The 19,642-nt window shown below is 42.4% G+C and overlaps 2 protein-coding genes across 3 annotated transcripts; one reads left to right on the plus strand and one right to left on the minus strand.

Moving 5' to 3' along the window:
- The first annotated feature begins 145 nt into the window (after positions 1 to 145).
- Positions 146 to 5,987, plus strand: ndufb9 (NADH:ubiquinone oxidoreductase subunit B9). Its single transcript, XM_031307704.2, has 4 exons — positions 146 to 314; positions 2,413 to 2,605; positions 4,430 to 4,543; positions 5,571 to 5,987. Exons 1-4 carry the CDS (start codon positions 226 to 228, stop codon positions 5,700 to 5,702), a joined length of 528 nt encoding a protein of 175 aa, XP_031163564.1. The 5' UTR covers positions 146 to 225; the 3' UTR covers positions 5,703 to 5,987.
- A 1,398-nt stretch (positions 5,988 to 7,385) lies between these two features.
- Positions 7,386 to 18,126, minus strand: LOC116055657 (fibrinogen C domain-containing protein 1-like). 2 transcript variants are annotated; one of them, XM_035992916.1, is made up of 7 exons: positions 18,108 to 18,126; positions 16,690 to 17,772; positions 13,488 to 13,716; positions 12,533 to 12,667; positions 10,428 to 10,644; positions 9,451 to 9,654; positions 7,386 to 7,812 (listed from the first exon to the last, which is right to left on the minus strand). In XM_035992916.1, the coding sequence occupies exons 2-7, from the start codon at positions 17,266 to 17,268 to the stop codon at positions 7,794 to 7,796; spliced, it is 1,383 nt and encodes a 460-aa protein (XP_035848809.1). In that variant the 5' UTR covers positions 17,269 to 17,772; positions 18,108 to 18,126; the 3' UTR covers positions 7,386 to 7,793. The 2 variants fall into 2 exon arrangements, with proteins under 2 accessions (XP_035848809.1, XP_035848808.1); XM_035992915.1 differs by having other exon boundaries at positions 7,388 to 7,812; positions 9,459 to 9,654.
- Between the last annotated feature and the right edge of the window lie 1,516 nt (positions 18,127 to 19,642).

The raw sequence follows: 19,642 nt of genomic DNA on the forward strand, positions 1-19,642 counted from the left end.
TCATTTTAAAATACTTAATTCGCCCCGGCAATTCAAGGCAAGCGGTCGTGCAAACAGAAATACACGTAAATGATTCTTTACACACATAAGAAACAGACCAAACAAGCGACAAGACAAAATACTTTTGCGCATTTTTGGAGGTAATTACGGTCATAACGTCCACACGCCACAAAATCCCAGAATCCTCCGCGCCGCTCGCCGAGAAGGTGACAGGGGACGGTGAAAATGGCCACTGCCTATCTCACTCACCACCAAAAAGTGTTGCGACTTTACAAGAAATCACTGCGACACCTCGAGTCATGGTGCATCTTTAGGTAAGAGGAGCTGCATTTCGTTTAAGCTCTGCGGTTAAAAGTGAATAATGCAGAACATCGCTGCTGTCCTCGGGTCTGTCAGCTCTGCTGCTAAGCTAACAGCTAAGCTAGCTAACTGCTAGCCAGGTCACTCATTACTAAGCTAAGTCGGTCAGTCCCACTGCAAAATACCGATCCTCGTCAGCTCATAAGCCTTTCATTAAACCACTAATATATTCCCTGGAACTGTCCTGCTAATTTAAAACAGTATATAGTTTGAAGCTAAGTTAAATTACACGTTTACGAAGCGCTAGCTAGCTTCGAAATCAGTGAATAGTCGAGTTATAGCAATACTTAAACTTGACTCTCAGTATTATGGCAGACAGCCTAATACATGGTAATGTAGCTATAAAACCAGAAATCTCCATACATAATATGAATTAAGCTCGTTTAAAGGATAGGTAATCATTTGTCTTTTAACTGGTATGTGTGTTTTTTTCTGTTATCTTTAATTTTCCACCACTTTTGGTCAACTGTTGTTTTTAAAATGTGCTTTATACATACATTTGGATTGCATTTGCTCACAACTCCAAACACTGTTCACTGTAAAAGTTATTATTGTTGTTATAATTATGTGATTAATTCAGCTCTACCTCTGTTCCCTATGATGAACTGAATAATATGAAGTGTGTTGCTGTTCAGGCTAAGGAATAGGAAAGTAGTAGTATTAGTAGTTATAGGGATTTGTTATACATATGATTTTACATTTCTTCTGCTAACGTACAAACTTATGTTGGTCAACCATTGTGTATATTGTTATTGGATAATAAAGTTATTGGTTTAAAAAAAAATAAAAAAGTCCAGAACTTGCATATCAGACATGAGTTATAAAGAAGAATTTGACATTGTTTATGTCAACCATCTCATTGGTACAGTGCAAGCTAAGGCTGAAACCCACTGTAGTGTTTTTCTCAAGAGGAAGAAATGCTGTTTGTTAGCCCAAATGATAAGCACACGTAATGTTTTTGTCCGTGTCAAGTTCACACTGAATCTACGCTGTCCTCCTTACTAGATGGCTTACAGTTTGTAGCCTGCAAAGATGAATCGATTAGTTGGTTAGTTGTCAACTATTAAACTAATTGCCAACTATTTTGATAATCATTTCATCTGTTTGAGTAATTTTTTTAATAAAAAAAAAAAAAGGGGACCATTTAAAAATTTTAATGTAAATGTTGCCATTTGATGCCATGTACCTGAGTTAGTCTTAGGCTACTTTACATCTGCAGTCCCTACGCAGGGCGCAATTTCAATCCAACAGTAAAAACATAACAACATCTAAAGCTCCTGACACACTAACCCGACGGCCGACCGTTGGTCGCGAGGTCCAAAAAGTGCCTCAGAACACACCGAAGCGACGGCGACTTGAGCGTGTAATACGTCTCCGTAACAGCAGGCGGCGCTAATCTGTATTGTCGCCCAAAGAAATTTTCTTCGCCCAAAAAAAAAAAGTTTAAAAGATTTTCGTCAGAGTTTGAGAGGCTTAGTCACGCTCATCCCGCTCGTCATTTCCGGGTTAGCGCTCCACCAATCAGATTGGTCATGGAGTCCGACTGCCCGCCCTCCTACGCAACACGTCAGGTCGGCCAAAATGAAGGACGACGGCTCCTCGGACGGACGGCGGCATGGAACGCACCGAACAGACGGTTCCAACGGCCGATTATCTGCTTGGTGTGAAAACAACTAGACAGATCACAAATCCTACATTAATATAATGCACATTGTCACACACAAACACACACACACCTGATTCTAATTCTGATTCCAGCTTCTTAAATGTGAATATGTTTCTAGTTTCTTCTCTCAGTGACAGTAAACGGAATATTTTTGAGTTGTGGACAAAACAAGACATTTGAGGACATCATCTTGGGCTTTCGGGAAACACTGGACTGCATTTTTTTCACCATTTTCTGACATTTTATAGACCAACTAATCGATGAATGGAGAAGATAATCAACAGATTAATCGACAATGAAAATAATCGTTAGTTGCAGCCCTGTTACAGTTACTAGATCATGATTCAAGCTATTGAACTGTTGTCGCTGTTGTTTTCCCGTCATAGAGACAAATATCGGTTCTACGCCTGCATGCTGCGGGCTCGCTTCGATGAGAACAAGGGCGAGAAGGACATGGTGAAGGCCACCAGGATGCTGAAGGCGGGGGAGGAGGAGTTCTGGTCCAACCAGCACCCGCAGCCCTACATCTTCCCCGACTCTCCCGGAGGAACGTCCTACGAGAGATACGAGTGCTACAAGGTGAGGCAGGGCTTCCATGAGCTTCATCTGGACAGTGACCATGAACTCATCACCCACTCAATATATAATTCTTAGTTGTCTTTTTTTTTTTTGATATATATATATATATATATATTTTTTTTTTTAACCCTCATGTTGTCATGTTTTTCAAAGTTTTTTTTTTTTTTTTTTTTTTAATCAGAAATATGGGACGTTGAATTAAGTGCCGAAAATGTCAAAAAAAAAAAAAGTGACAAAAAATGTCTAAAGTAACAAAACGTTGGCAAGAGTGTGAAAAATGTTGGGAAAAAAGCTCCGAAAACTTCAAAAACACCGGAAGAAAATGTAAAAAAAGTTTGAGAAAGCGCCCAAAATGAAATAGTGACAAAAAAACGTTGGAAAACAAGCAACAGATCGTCAGACAAAGCAACAAAAACAACAGAAAAAGTGATAAAAATGTCGGAAAAAAAAAACACAAAAGTGTTTTTTCATAGTCGAGGGGAAGACAACACAAGGGTTAAATTAATTTCTGTGGGTCATCATGATTAGGAACTACCTCAAATAAGGGTGAAACAACAACAATGGAACAAAAATCAGAATTTCATCTCTACTTTTACATACTATGCTTCCCTCAATACTTATTTTCCCCACAATGTGTGACACAAAATGATTTAAAAGCAAACATATGGTACAAAACAAATGAAGGGATGTGGCTTTCTGTGACTACAATACATTTGCAAGCTGTTTCTCCTTTTTATTTTTTTTTTTTTTTTTTTAATCACAGTGGGTTCTTTGTGTCCAAATACGACCTACTAATAATTTTTGCCACGTAAAGCTGAGTGAAAAATGTGAGAAAGCGTGTTGCCCTGTCTGTCAAATTGCTCCTGCCCCCTGCTGGAGATCTAAGGCCAGTGCATCTGGATTGTGTCGACATTTCCCATCACATATTCTGAGACATTCTATCCTCCGATGTTAAAATAATATTTCAGAGATTTCACATTGTTTACTGTCAAAGAGTGTGCTCGTTCTTTTTGAATTCTCAAAACCTTGTACTTGTTTATGAGGTCGCTTATTTTAGATTAGTCTCGCATAGCCAGAGCTATCTCCACAGCGCTGTGCAGTAAGGTCTGGCTACACCACAGATGCATTCTGGTATAGGAGGGGATTGTTTGCATTTCTTTAAACCAATCACAATCGTCTTGGGGCGGCGCTAAGCTCCCGACACCACAAAGGAGGATCTGCTAAATAGTCTCGGGAAGGAACTTGTCTTGGGTGGAATATTTGCACCCCGCAAAAGAAAAGGCATATATAATATTAAATGAAGTTAACTGTTGATACAATACATTAACATGAGCCATTTAAATTAGCTGGATACATGGTTAAACATAATTAGTTCTTACCAGTGTATCGCCGTGTGTACGTCCACAGCAGTCCACCGATCGTCTCAGTTAGAGAGGAAATGCCGTAAACATATTCTTTGTAAATCTTTACGATCATTCACGGAAAAAAACGAGCAGGCCTGCCTTGTTGCATGATCCAAATTTTCATCAAAACTCGACATTTTCAGCACGGAGCTTGCTGGCTCGAAGTTTGTTGTTGTTTCCCGAAGCGAAGGGAGTTTGGGAACGGCGACACACACGGAGACAGAGCGGAAGGTGAGGGACAAAGTCTGAGATGCCGGATGTCAAGCTTTATCCTGCAAATGTACTTATGTTGATCTAGACTAATTTAGCCAGTTAGGAACACTTATATCAATTTATTTGAGGTCAAAAAGATGACGCGGGAAACGCTGACAATCCTGATGTGACATGATGAAAAGTGCTGAGCTCTTGTTGATTCCTACAGGTCCCCGAGTGGGTGCTGGACCACTGGCACCCCTCAGAGAAGGCCATGTACCCGGACTACTTCTCCAAGAGAGAGCAGTGGAAGAAACTGAGAATGCAGAGCTGGGACAAAGAGGTGGGCAGTTCAGACACGTCTTACAGTACATACCATCAGGGGCACGTGTCACCTATTCTTTTGTGGGTTAACTCTGCTCAAAGAGCCTGGCTTTAAGACTTAAACAACTCACCTTTGACAAGGTGAATTCACAGTACTGTTACAGTTACCACAGTTACAGGTCGCATGTCTCTGAGTTATACAGTCCTCCAAAAGATTGATTTTCTTTTATCACCTTTTCAAATTGACTACTTTCAATGTTTCCGAAGATGTAAAACTATCCAGCATTTTACAAGAAAAAGGCAAAGATCAGAGGAACATAAAAAGATGAATGTAATTTTGTGCAGGAGTCCTCTTTAAGTCATTTTCTTCTCATTTTTGGCCTGTTGATCAGACAAAATGCACCCCTTAAAACGGACGCCCTTTGGCTCTGAGAAACTGATTGCACCTTTTCACTGTTCTCTCATTTGACAGACTGATCTCATGAAGTGGCGTATCGTTTGCCATTATTGGCGTGTTATATAAGACGCATACTCGCTTTTTAGCGTGTTTATCAACGCCATTTGGCCTCCATTGACTTACATTACCTTGCGATTGCGTGTGAATGGACGCCGTAGCGAGTAGTATGAAAGGGCAAAGGACTTTCACCCAGGAGAGCGGGGATCGCGTCCCGTGTGTGACTTTGTGTCCCTCATGTGAGGTTTCCTTTCCACATTTGTTTTCCTAAACCCAACCCCGTTCTTCTTTTCCTAAACCCAACGCGCGTGTGACGTTCCTAAACCCAACCGTAGCCTCGCAATGACACGTAGCCTCGCGATAACACGCCACGTGGCGTGTATGTTTGCGCTGTGACGTTGCAGACTGCCGTCCGCCATATAGAGCGTGGACATACACGCGGATAGCTCAAAGTGCGTACAGATAACACGCCACTTGGCTTTAGGAAAGTGGCGTGTATGTTTACGCGAAGTCATGATATCACGTTGCATTTGATGATGAAAATAACTGCCAGTTGCCGCCCCTTGTTGTGAACGTTTGCGTCTGGTTTCAGGTCGCCCAGCTGCAGGCCGAGACTCAACCCGGCGGCCCCAAGACCGAAGCCCTCCCTCCTGCCCGCAAGGAGGGAGACCTCCCCCCTCTGTGGTGGCAGTACGTCACCCGCCCCAGGGAGCGCCCCACATAAACAACCTCCACCTCCTGGGGTCGGTCACCCCCCTCAGTCTGAGAGGAAACAACAGCAGAAGCAGCACGAAGGCTGGCTGACCTCTTAATGGATTACCACCTGTCTGTAAAGAATCAGTCATTCACCTGTGCAGGTTGCATGGCTGACAAATCAGACCTGCCTGAATTCACACGGATCCTTTTACGTAGTAGTCAGTTTAAGGAGGTTGGTGACTTTGAAAAGTCCTGTACATGTTTCAAATAATACCTGTAATTGTTCCGATAAATAAATATATGATGTAAATTGTGTTTGTGTTGTGTGTAATGACACATTGCATGCTGTAAAGAGGGTCAGCCCTATGTTCCCACATTTCTAAGAATTGTTTTCACTGAAAATTAGGCCCTATGTTCCCACATTTCTAGGATTTTTCTTGAAATTAGGCCCTATGTTCCCACATTTTTAGGACATTTTCAAAATTAGGTTCCTACATTTCCCTTCAATTTAAGCCCTATCCTCCCTAACATTTTTTAGGGTTAGGGGGATAAAATCTGATACAAATTTATGAAAAAGGAAATGTGGGAACATAGGGCCTAATTTTGGAAAAAATCTTAGAAATGTGGGAACATAGAGCTGTGGGAACATAGGCACGCTCCCCTGTAAAGCCACTTTTAACTGCGACTGCAACCGTGAATTTTTTTTTTCACAGTTTTCAGCGATGATCCGAAATAAAAATCTACTGCTGTTTTTTCTTTTCTTCTTGGGGTCAAGATGAGATGCGTTGACATTCTGAGTTTTTAAATTTTTTTTAATTTGTTTAATTCCACGTGGGCCTGCTGATGAGGTAAAGCATGAAAAGTTAACCACCTGAAAAAGTTCTGAGTTTCACTTTAATTTGGTCAAAACGTCTGTCGTACCAACAAACATCTCCTGCATTTATACGAGCGTTTATAGATCTTCTCATCTATCTCTGCAAGAAAGCAGCTTTTTGTGTATTACTGGAAAAAACTGAGCGCTTTAAAGGCCCTGTGCTGTGTATATGCACGGGGGATTTCCCTTACCTTCATACAAGACACCAATAAGAATGATGAAAGTGAAAAGTGCCCCGTCCTGACAGGTGCAACAAAGCTAACAAGAGAGCGAGGAAGATCTCAATCAAGCAGGGCTGCTTCTTAAACTCTTCCTCAATAACAGGACAAATCCGGCACAAAAAATGAACCTAGGGGTTAATAATACGTGTACCGAGTCGACCGTTCTCTTGGATATGTTTTCATGCTAATCGAATGTGAACAGTTTTAGCGCAAACCGCTAATTAGCTTGTAAAGCTAGTCGTCAGGGCCACGGGTAAAGTAAAAAGAAATCGCTATTTCTCCACCACTAACAAGGCTCAAAATAGCACCACACTTCCACGGTAGCATAATGAGGGTCCCTACATGTAAACCGAAGCATTGAGAACTTTGTAAGTGTACAGATAGTTTATTAAAAAGATAGTTTAGAAAGACAGTACCGTTCACGTATACACGCGGGCGCCATCTTGGGAAAACGGTCATGACCAGACGAACGCCGTGCTTGAGCTATGTTACTGGTTACTGGTTGCACGGTGTTCGTCGTTCGACTGGTCATGACTGTTTACCTGTGGCCCCGACGACTAGCTTTATAAGCTAATTAGATGTTTCTGCTAAAACTGGTCACATTCGATTAGCATGAAAACATATCCCAGAGAACGGTCGACTCGGTACACGTGTTATTAACCCCTAGGTTCATTTTGCGCCGGATTTGTCCTTTAAGGCTCAGAGATTTCTTAAAACAGATGATAACTTGTTTTTAGCAAAAGTTACTCAAACATACGGAAAAAGTCCATTTGTTGGGGACTATTTTCAGCAGCGGATTAATACATATTTGGTGCTCTTGTGAGTATTTCTGGCAGCCCCTCGAGGCAGCTAGCAGTCCTAAGAAGTTGCTAGTCGGGCTTCAGACTGATACGTCTCTACGGCGACAAGCGTGGCCTGAAGTTGCGTGGTCGTATCATCATGGTGACCGCCTTCAGAGAGTAGAAGTCTGAGTCCTTCCAGGAGAACCAGACGATGCCGTCCGGCCCGAGCAAGTTCTGAGCTTTCAGAGAGTAGCGCCCACCCTGGTCGAAAACATAATTTCAACATTAACACATTTAGAGATCACCATTGAACTTCCGCAGTTGATTACTTACATGAAGACAATAATCTTTTGTATTACAAGTTTTCAGAAATTCTATGTTTAAATATGCAAATGAGGTGTTATCTTGTTAAATATGTGCTAATTTCGCATACATTTACACAACAGAAATGTGAACATTGGATAAAGCTAGTTTCAAAATTCTGTTGAGTCAAAGGTTATAAGGATTTTCAGTATCTCTTTGTATCACTCCATAAATCAGGAAATACTGTCAACAGCCATAAAACAAAACAAAAAAAATCAATTTGCCATGTTTTAGGTATAAAATGTTACGTAAATTAGGCTATGAATAAAATATGAACAAACCCCCTCTTGTAAAAAATGTAACACATGTAAACATGAAACTTCCCCAGTTGATTAATGACATTAAGACAATTATTTTATGTATTAAAAGTGTTCTTAAATGTTTGATGTTTAAATAATCAAGTTAGGCATTAACTACTGCTAACTTTTGGTGAATTTGGGAGAAATCTATAGATGCAGAAAGACAAAATGTAGTAAAATAAATACCTAAATATTAGGGCTGGGTTTCAAAAAAATTGATTTTCCGATTTCAATTTGATTTTTGAAACAACATTGTTATTATGTATTAGTTTATTAGAGTTAGTATTTTTCATTTGAATGATCCACTATCGATTCATAAAATCCAAAATCGATCTCTGTCGGTCTGTAACATATGTAACAACAAGACCTATAAAATCTATTGGTAACAACTATGTCACGCTAGCTTGTCAAGAAGCGGGTGAAATAAAGCTCCAAAGCTACATTTTGGCAAGGGAAATACTGGCATGGCCATTTTAAAAGGGGTCTCTTGAACTCTCACCTCCAGACAGATGAATGAAATGTCACTCAATACTCATTTACTGTACTGAGTCCAGTGATGGAGTACTCGAGTCAGAGACGGACTTGAGTGCAACTTTAGTCGCTATTCTCTGGACTTGTGACTTGACTTTGACTTGCAAACTGATGACTTGGACTCGAGGATTTAGGAAATCGGACTCAAGCATTCATGAAATCGGACTTGGAAGTTGGATGAAGGTTCTGACTTCTTTTATGTGTAATAGGCAGTGATGGAGTACTCGAGTTATGGGCTCGGACTCGAGTCGCTAGTCTCTGGACTCGTGACTCAGATTCGAACTCAGGTAATGGTGACTCAACTCAGACTTGACTCGGACTCTTCTTTGGTGACTCAGACTTGGACTTGGACTTGGACTTGACCGCTGGGGACTCGACTACAACACTGGTGGACTCTGTAGAGCTGCACAATCTCTTTCATATTGACACAAAATTGGTTTCGCAACTGAAATATCCAGAATCGACATTGAATCGAAAATCAGTGGTTGATACCCAGCCCTACTAAATATGTATTTTTGATGTTTTTTACCCACTAAAAATATATACCCACTATATTATGGAAGCAAAATATCCCCAAAACTCAAAATTGAAAAATGGTGTCTCCCCTTAAACAACATAATAATGTGGTTTCAACATAAAGTCATTGCACATTGTTCTGTGTTATTGTGCACAGTGCTACTATATCTTGCGGTGTATTTTTACACACAGTCCTACCCTGTAGTAGACGCCGTTGAGGTTGGCGTAGAAACACTGGTGGAACCACCAGCCGGCATGGCTGATCTCGGCACAGATGTTGCCGGTGTCTGGCGTGCTGAAGCCCTGCTGGTCGTGGTACCAACCGAACGAATCCTCCACCGTTCCGCTGAAACCAGACACATGGAGGCGGTAATGGTTCTCCTCATTCTCTATCCTGCAGGAGGAGGAGAAACCAGAATCCCTCAGTGTTATTATGATTAGGGTTGGGCATCGTTTGGACATTAACAATTCTGATTCTGATTCTTTATTTTCGATGTTCGGTTCTTATCAATTCTCGATTCCGATTTTTGGAGGGGTGGAGTTGAAACGGGTCACATGCTTATTTCACAGATAAGAGGAACGACTAAAACAACTTTTGAACGTACACATGTTCCACCAAAACAAGTTCTGGCTCCATGCGGAGCTTATGACCATAGGCGCCGATTTATGTTTTCATCCACTGGTGCTCACGGGCGCACGCCCTTTAAAAAAAATAAGTAGTTAAAAAATGTTTGCATTTCAGAACCTTAGGAAATGGACAGCGGCCGACACGAACACACACGCCTTTTAACTCGAGAGACGCTGTGATTGGTGGATAGGATATGGAGCAGGGGACTGACAGCGACATAACCAATCACACTATGACAGACGCTCCACTTAGCACCAACTGCAATGTTTAATTTTAAATGAATGTAGCCTACTGGCAGCCTGGCACACGTGGGTGCTCAGTATTTTCCAACCAATCACAATCGTCATGGGTATCGGCGCCTATGCCCATGACGATTGTGATTGGTTTAAAGAAATGCCAATAAACCAGAGCACGTTTTTCTCCCATCCTGGAATGCTATGTGGACTAGTCCTAAAACGGACCAAACTCCGGTTTAAAAGCAACAGTTCTTCACTGTTACCAACATTATATTCCCCTTCTTCCACAGTTTGTCTGTCTACCTGAAGCTGTGGTACAGGGCGTGTCTTTGGACGTGGCTCCAGTCCTGCAGCTCGATGCGGAGGCTGTAGTGGCCCTGGTTGGACAGCAGGTGGAGCTGTTGGTTGCCCAGCCAGTGTTCTCCCCGTGGCTCGCCAAAGCCGTCGCGATACTCCGACCAGCCGCGGTTAAAACTCACCAAGCCGTCGCGCCGCCGCTGAAACACCGTCCAGCCACCGCCTGCAGCACAGACACGTACACACAAAGACGTAGATTATGTCTAAATACACACTTTGGTGGACAACCAAATTTACAGGTACGCCTATATAAAGAAACACTTAAGAGGTGTAGGCCCTACACCATGGTGTGTTACGGTTTAGCACTCTGCTAAGTTGAATGGGGATTAAATGATTAAATCCTGCAGCTCTTATCAGACCAAATGGATCAAATTCTGATAGTGTTCTGATAACGAGTAATTTTTGGGGGGTTGTAACGCTCAAAAAATGTATCCACTGAGACGTCTCTTTCACCATGTAAGTTTAGGGAAAAGTCTTTTTGGGCCAGAGGGCATCACGTGACGGACACAGGAGTTGCAGTTCCATCATTTGGCTGGGTTTACTTCGGTAATTTCCACCGTATATCACGGATGTATTAAAGTGCTCATATTATGCTCATTTTCAGGTTCATAATTGTATTTAGAGGTTGTACCAGAATAGGTTTGTGTGGTTTAATTTTCAGAAAACACTATATTTTTGTTGTACTGCACATTGCTGCAGCTCCTCTTTTCACCCTGTGTGTTGAGCTCTCTGTTTTAGCTACAGAGTGAGACATCTCACTTCTGTTCCATCTTTGTTGGGAGTCGCACATGCGCAGTAAGTACTGCTAGCTAGTCAGTTGCAGAGTATGAGGGAGTGCCATGCTAGCAGCTAGGTGAGCATTATAACGTGTGTTATAAAGTTTGCTGCATGTCGTTCCCCCCCCCCCTCTCTCTCCTTTGATGTCTTCAGCTGTCCTATATAAATAAAGGCATGAAATGCCCCCAATCTTTGGTCTGAACTAGACTTTACGGCGCTGCGAAGATTCTACTGTGAGACTGGCAGTCGAATCAGGCTCTTTCCATCGACGCATTGAATATTCGACTATTCAGGATCACCCCTATAAGCGACCGTGTTTGCAGTTCTGGGTGTCCTGGCAGCAGTTTTACAGACTCTTTCACAGTGGTTGCCTACCGGGAAAATCCACCGCAGGGAGATTTTCTGTTGCAATACCGTGAGTGGCCACTGGAGAAAAATGGCTGCCATTTGGGGACAATATTACGAATCCCACTGTGGCCATGCCAAGACCCGCCCTTCAATAGCATTTATTGGCCAGACGTCCAAGCTTACGCAAGGTAACGTAACCCCATTTGTTCAGGTCCTATCCCCTGACCAATCAGCTATCCTAACCTTAACCACTCGAGGTCAATGCCTAACCCCAACCAATCGAGCTGATTTGTAGGGCGGGTCTTGGCGTGGACATAGTGGGATTCGTAATTTCGCTTCCTGGGGGTCTGGTGTATGCACATGCAGTAGATTTTATGAGCGATGTTGTACACTGACACAGACAGCTGTAGCCCTAAAAAGCAGAGCTACGAGGTTGTGAAACGAAGGTATCTGCTCCTGTAAAAGCTATAAGTCCTTTTGAAATCAACCTTGTTTTAAGAAAAACATGTTTTATTCGCAATGTGATGGAGCAATACTACACTACCCACAATCCTTAGTGTAACAGCGACATCTCTGATTAGTGGAGCGGCTAGAGCGAGCATCTTCCAGTGAAGTCTATGATAGTTTATGTACACAGACTGGTACCTTTGCCTTTTTTTGCCGTTTTTAAAATGTTCTTTTGCGCCGAATCAAATGTTTTAGGATAATGATTAATCTCACTGCTGGTTGGCCTGGTTGCAGGATTAAAACTCTTTATGAAAGCATTTTCTGAAACATCAATGAAGATATTGAATAGGGAAAATCACTTCTAGAGCCAGAGGCGTTTAAAAAGTGGGCGGTCACTGTTGAGCTCTATTGCACATGCTGCATATGCGTGTGAACAGATAATGTGTGTGTGTGTGTGTGTGTGTGTGTGTGTGTCTCACCCTCTGTCTTCATGTCGCAGTAGACTGGCAGGATGGTGCCGGGCGACAGGACAATGTTGTAAACACCAGAATGACGAACACCATTGTGATACAGAGACGCACAGTCGGATGAACAGAAAGACAGGTGCTGTCTCGCTAACGGGGAGAGAGAGAGAGAGAGAGAGAGAGAGAGAGAGAGAGAGAGAGAGAGAGAGAGAGAAACAGAGCATCATCAAACACTTAAACTACACAAACTAAACTAACTATGTGAAAGTTGTCCTGAGTTGTTTCTTTAAACTGCACAGGTGATAATGTGAATGTCCCTGCGTGTAAACACCTTCCGTTTCGTTACTTGCTGTATAAATGTTAGTGACATGGGGGCGGAACTTGAAGGGTCTTGCGGCCTGCAAACGGACTCACTTGCAATAATTTGAATAGAAATGCTGACGCCATGTTAGCCTGCTGGCAGCCTTATCTGGGACTTCCACAACGGGTACAAAGCAGCAATAGTGGTTATTACGGCCGTCGTTGATGACGGGAAAAAATGGCGCAAAGAAACATTGTTGGGTATCTACATGAAGCCCCTCCCCCTTTCCGGCGCATCTCGCGCAAGTGACAAATAAACATGAAAGGTCAAACTGGCGAGAAACAAGATGCGAAAATTCGCTTTGCGTTTTGTGTGAACAAAGCATCAGGGTAACAGTATTCGATCTATTCTACAAGAACATTGTGACATTAAAAAAATAGGAATAAATGTAACTGGTGGTAGCTTAACTGTTAATAAAACACTGGCTGATTTTTGGTATTGCAGCTTTGTAAAGTGAAATAAATTAACTGTGGTATGCGCTGTGGGAAGAACTGCTGCTGTGTGTAGTTGTGATGTGTGTCAACATGTTCCACGTGGCAGTAAGGTTGCATGAACATCGTGCAACATGAAACTCATGCAACTCATCACTGCGTTGGTTGCATAGTGTACCTGGTGTGTCTCGCATGCTGAGCAGCGGTGAAGTTCTGATGTCGTTGATCTTGCAGCCCGTTCTGCGGCTCATGCGCTGCACGGCTGCTGACAGGTTGCGCAGCTGCGCCTGCAGCTCGTACAGCAGCGTCGCATGCACGTGGAAAAGCGTGTCGACCTCGGTGTGACGCAACTCCAGAAACCTCAACCGCTGGTCAAAGGTCAAGTTTAAACTAACGCTTTCTACACCCTGAGAGATAAAAAAAAAAAAAAAAAAGAAGAAGAGAGAAGACAGGTGGTTTAGTGAAGTTTGTCTTTGTTAACAATGCTGGCCGTAAATGTGCAGAATCTGTGCTACTAACAAATTGTGTTTTTTTTTTTTTTATATTTTAAAACTAATTTATTGTTTAATATGTGAAATCAAAAGGTAGCTCAATCAAAAGGGAAAGCATGGTCTACTTTCATCAGCAAAAAGTTACAAAGTCAGACTGCAGTCTTAACTCAATTTTGAGTTCTCGCGAGAGCACAATTTGAATTTGCTCAGCGAGTCACTCTGGCATTCAGTATTGATGCTCATTAACTATGCCCTTGTATCCGAGCTGCACCAATCACATCGCTGTATCTGATATAGGCGAGCCAGAGGCGAGCTAAACAGATGATGACAGTGTAATCTACCAGTTAGCTCCTCTGGCAGCTAAGCGTATGGGGCTCTGGATACGTCATCCTGTGTATTGTTGTGATTGGTTGTAGTGTTATCCAATTGCATGCAGTGAGATTTTCAAATGCATGCTTGGTGCCATCCCTCGAGTTGGGCCATTTTCATTTCTCATTGCCAGACCCTTAATCTTTCGGATTCGGGTCTGGATTTCCAGGCTAGCCCAGAGACGCTCCAGCCCAGAAAAAATGCTCTATGTGACAGGCAGACGCAGAAGGATTGCAGGGCCCCGGCCAAGAGGCCAGCAGCAAATCCTGTTAGGTTTTAGGGTTAAGGAAGACTTAGTGTGTGAAGACAGAGAGATAATAAACAAAGAGATAAAGACAGGCAGAGATAAATAGAGAGAAACAGAGGAGGGTGTTGTGTTTTATACCTGCCCGGATAATCTTTTCCTCTATAAAATAAAAATTTGCTTGTAATAGAAACAGGTTTTTTAGCATTGCCTGTATTTTTTTCATTCAGTTTCAAAATTTAAGTGAGTATATTTTTATTATGTTAGCTGTTTCCTCGGTCTCCTGCACGCGCTAAAATGGTAACAATTAGCTTGTGAACCTGCTATGTTAGCCCAAATATCAAAGTACAACTGAGGCCAACTGGTAATTTAACCTGCTGTTGAGATTAAAAGTCAGGGGATCATCAACGTCGTTTGTATTCATCTTTTAGGAAATATGAATATCTTCTAAAAATAAATCTGTTTGTTTCGAATTCTATAAGAATAAGAAAAAAAGTCACTTCTGTCTGAAAAACCAAAGATGGCAACGACACAAATGCCAAACTCAAGGCTTCAAAATGTAGTCCACAAACAAAAGGGTGCCATAACTTTCACTACATCCACTTCTTTTATACAGTATAGTATATTTGTGTGCCACTGCACCACCTCTAAAAATGTCTGAACTCACAGTAAGCGTGAAACTATTCCCCTTCCGGTGGACCCCATGGGACCTTATTTCAGACAAACAATATGTACAGTAGTGAACGGGAAAAGACAAATAATGATTTCTGTTTTTATATTGAGCCATGAATTACACATATGATGTTTGTCTCCGGAGTAATTACGCTGCACGTTGCGTGCGGGCTGTAATCTGAAGCGTTACCGAAGAAAGGTTGTCGTAGGTTTATCGGAGTATCACTTAGTTTTGTGTGAAACCGCTGAACTACATCTCTCATCTCACACAATATACGTCACCTTGCTCGCTACCTAGCTAGCTAGCTAGCTAGCTTAGCTCTGTTCCACAACACATGTAATGTTATCTTACCTGATGTTTTTCATCCAGCGTCTTCTAAAAACCAGGAAGCGAAAGGACTTCTTTCAACTTCTTTCTTTCAACTTTATTTTTGTCTCCGGAGGGCAATTGGTTTTGCAGCAAAGGTACAATACATGAAAAACAACATAGTCATACAGTTCATACAATTACTGGTGACTGACTTTGACATTTCCAAGTGTACAAAGCACAGCATCCATAACATTTTAAAAAAAAAGTGGCAGAATGAGGACACAGCCACAAATACCCACAATATTGGCGTTTATCCATTACATGGTACCTGCTCGCCTCGACTCTACTCGCCTTTTTTGGTTTTTCATTATGAAAAAAAGTCCCTGGTACCTGCTCACAGATAACTTTTTTAGTATCACCTCCGTCGAGGTTCCAAGCGAGCTGAGGCGATCACGTGAAAACCTGCAGACTACTGATTGGTCGGAGAGAATCGTCACTAATCACTGCGTCATCATCGCTAGCGACAGACGGGGGTGTCCTGAACAAACCCGCCATTTTTAAATAGTTTAGCCAGCGGTGTTTTTTTTTTTTGCTGCCTCCAGCTTCTTTTGAAACTAAATTTGTCTTCTGGCTGCGGCAACAGCCACATGCTGAGAATCAAAAACAACACACCTTCGACGTTCTGTGTGTGTGTGTCGCATTGGATCACGGCAGTTTCCTGCAGCGTCGCTATGACGACCAGCCACGCTCGACTCACGCGTGAGGCGGTACTAAATCTGCAATGGAAAAAGGAGGACGGGGCACCGCGGCCGAGTTGAATAAGTTTGAATACATGATCAACATCTCTTCCATCGTAACACAAATTGTCCCCATCAGCAGCATAGACGTCATCATTATCATCACCATCATCATCACCATCACCACCGTCCACACAAACCACATCATATCAACTAAACTACACACTTTGCCAAGTGAATTGAGGGGTTACTACCTCTTCCCCTGGACCGAGTTTACAAGTGAAATGGCTGTGGGGATGAAGGAGTGTTTGTACCTATTACAGTACGAGCGAGATCCATGTACGAGCAAGATAGCTTCAGAGAGACGTCGCTTATGCAAAATTATCTTTTAAATTGACGAACATCATATGTGTAATTCATGGCTCAAATCATGCAGGATCAAATTATTTGTCTCTCCCTGTTCACTACTTTACACATTCTTTCCGAAAAAAGGTCCCATGGTGGTCCACACGAAGAGGACTTCTCCTCTCTATAGAAAACTACCGCCAACAGTGTACCTGCTCCTCCAGGGTTGTGATTCGATGGCCGTGGTTCCTCAGCTCTTCCTGGAGCTCTGACATTGTTTCCGTCAAGTCGTCCAGCTGCTCTTTTCTGTTCTGGTTCTCGTGGAGCCAATTTGAGATGTCGTCTGTGCAGCGGAACATATCCGGGCAGCGTTTCTGCGATGTTCCAACTGGCACCGGAGGCAGCGTTGCCATCAGTCGGCAATGGCCGCTTGACGTCAGATGGCTGCTGTACTCACCGCACTGTGCTGATAAAGTACCAATCTCTGGGGACAGGTCGGAGTGTGTTTCCAGGAGGGAGGGAGGAGGATGCCAGTCAGCGTCCTCAAAATTGTCCTTGTTTATGTCCCAGTTTGTTTCAAAGTTTGTGTCTGGTACATCCCTGCTTGTTTGGATGTTCATGTCCAGTACATCTCCGTTTGTCTCTGTGAGGGTGTTGGGGTGTACATCCTCATCGTGTCCAATGTCTGGGTGTTCATCAGAGGGCGCAAAGTCACCGGTGACAGGCTGGTGAAACCAGCGAGTCAGAAAGACAAAAGTTAGTAAAATGAATTGCCACTTCATCCTGAACATTCAGTAACTCGCCCTCCCTGGTTATTGTTGACTTTTGTCCATAGCAACTTCAAGTGAAGTCACCATCAGGCTCACTTTCAATTACCGGATCAACATCAGGGTCACACGTGTCATAGCAACAAGATGAGGTCCAGACTCCGCCCAAAGTTAGACTCGAGTTGTAGGCTTTGATTCAGGTTTGGAAAGAACTGCCAAAAACAAAATCTGGATAAAGTTCATGGACCGACTGGACTGTTCTCAAACTCTGCAACATCCCGGCCAGGTTTCTGTAAAGTTGATCACCCTGGGCCAAGGGCACGAGGGCTGGTGATTCGCCATTTATTGGATTGGAAGTGGAAGAGATCAATGAAATTCTTGTGAACGTTTAGCCTAGAACACTTCTGGAGTCCTTGAAGTGAAAAAAAGAAACTTGCTGGACCTTTAAAACCAGCCCATCCTTGCCAAGGTCCCAGCCAGGAAAGGTTCAGACCGTTTGGTTGGATCTACCATTTGGTTGGAAACAAACTGTTGAAAAGCTGAAAACAAAGTCCAGATTATGTTTACACAAACTTTTGTCCACTTTCCATATCAACATTCTTCTCTGGCAATATTGTTTTCACAGTGTTTACGTCTTTTGTTCCTTATCTTTAAATGCGCCTTCAGCAGTCCCTGCTTTCCAATGCATCACCACACGATGGCAATGCAACAAAACAATGACAGCAAAACTAAAAGGTGTCTAAGTGTCTAGCACTGGCAATGAAGCCAATGAGCTAAAACATTAAAAAACGATCCTTTGCTTAACATAAATTTTAATTCAAGTTGAAACACACAAAGTGTATATTTGAATCACACATTCCTACCTGTCGCCCGGATGTCCCAGGACAGCCAGGAGACTGTTTGTTTGTGTGTATGCTAGCGTGTGTGTGTGTTCAGCACCGGTTATGACATCTTATCCTGATAATCCTCTAATGGGATTGGCAGCCATTGGCCTGGAACGTAATAGATTACATATATTAGGATTACAATAATGTGTCCAAGTTACAGTAACTGAAATAACACAGCAGATGAAAGAGACATAATGAACAACAATGTGATTTTAACAATGTGACTGAAGGTAATCACCAGCTGAAGCACTTATCTGTTGATTTCATGACCAAATAAATTTAGTAAATCAGGTTTGAGAATATAAAATATATGTCAAAACTGTGGTAGACCTGTGGAGTGCGGGATGCAACAATGGATTCAAGCAGAGATAGCAGTAAAATTAGCGGTTCACAAGATAATGTAAGAGTTAGCAATTATCATAAACAATATACAGGCTAATAAAAGTGTTAACAGATGTAATTTACGGTCAGTTAGAGTCAGTAAAACCCAATAAAATGTTTAGTTCATGTAGTCCAACTCCAGCATCATATGGTGTCATTTTATAGTTTTTACTGTGACCTATTATCAGTGTTGTTTACATGCTAGCAGACAGGAAGCTAAATGCTGTCATAAGTTACCTGCATCAAAACAGAAAGGAAGTAGTAAAGCCCGCTTCGTGCTCAGTTCGATTGGCTGCCTTTTGGCATTCATATTTTAATTATTACGCGCATCTAAAAAGCACTAGAAAAACAGTACGTGCAGTGAAAGAAAGAAGTGCACGCCAGGTGCGCTGTACCATAGGAAAACAATGGTTTTGCTGGCGATATATTACTTAGTCTCGCAGCTGTGGAGGAGGGTCTGGCTAGTCCACACAACATTCCGGGATGGGAGAAAAACGTGCTCTGGTTTATTGGCATTTCTTTGAAACTAAATAATTTTGGGCAGCGATAAGCCCCGGATACAATGAGGGTGCCTCTGCAAAATAGCCTCAGGAAGGAACTTGTTTTGGTGGAACATGTGTACGTTCAAAAGTTGTTTTAGTCGTGCAACAGAAAACTCAGATTGGACAGATAGTCTAGCTAGCTGTCTGGATTTACCCTGCAGAGATCTGAGGAGCAGTTAACCATAGTCCTCATTAATCTACCGGAGTTCAGAACGCCAACACAAAGAAAGCAGAAGGTGACGGACATCAAGCCTAAGAAGAGGGACATCCGGCGGAATTTCCGGTGGCACCGGAGCAATCCCGGCGGTGGAACGTTATCGATATAGACTAATCGGGCCTTAGCAGTAACTTGTAACTTGTTGTAGGCTTAGCATCAATACTAATCCTCTGCCATGTTCATTACACCCTATATTGTGAAAATGTTGAACAGAACAAACAACATACTGATGAAATTGTTGAAAAGGTGGCGCAAATGAATAAATCAGAGTTCTTTGAATTTACAGATGTAGAACGCTTGGCCTGATCCTAAAGGGAAACTGAATCTGTGAGTATTTATTCCAGGTAATTAAACTTAATATAAAACATTTA

This window comes from Sander lucioperca, chromosome 16 (genome assembly GCF_008315115.2).
Source record: "Sander lucioperca isolate FBNREF2018 chromosome 16, SLUC_FBN_1.2, whole genome shotgun sequence".
Classification (NCBI taxonomy): Eukaryota; Metazoa; Chordata; class Actinopteri; order Perciformes; family Percidae; genus Sander; species Sander lucioperca.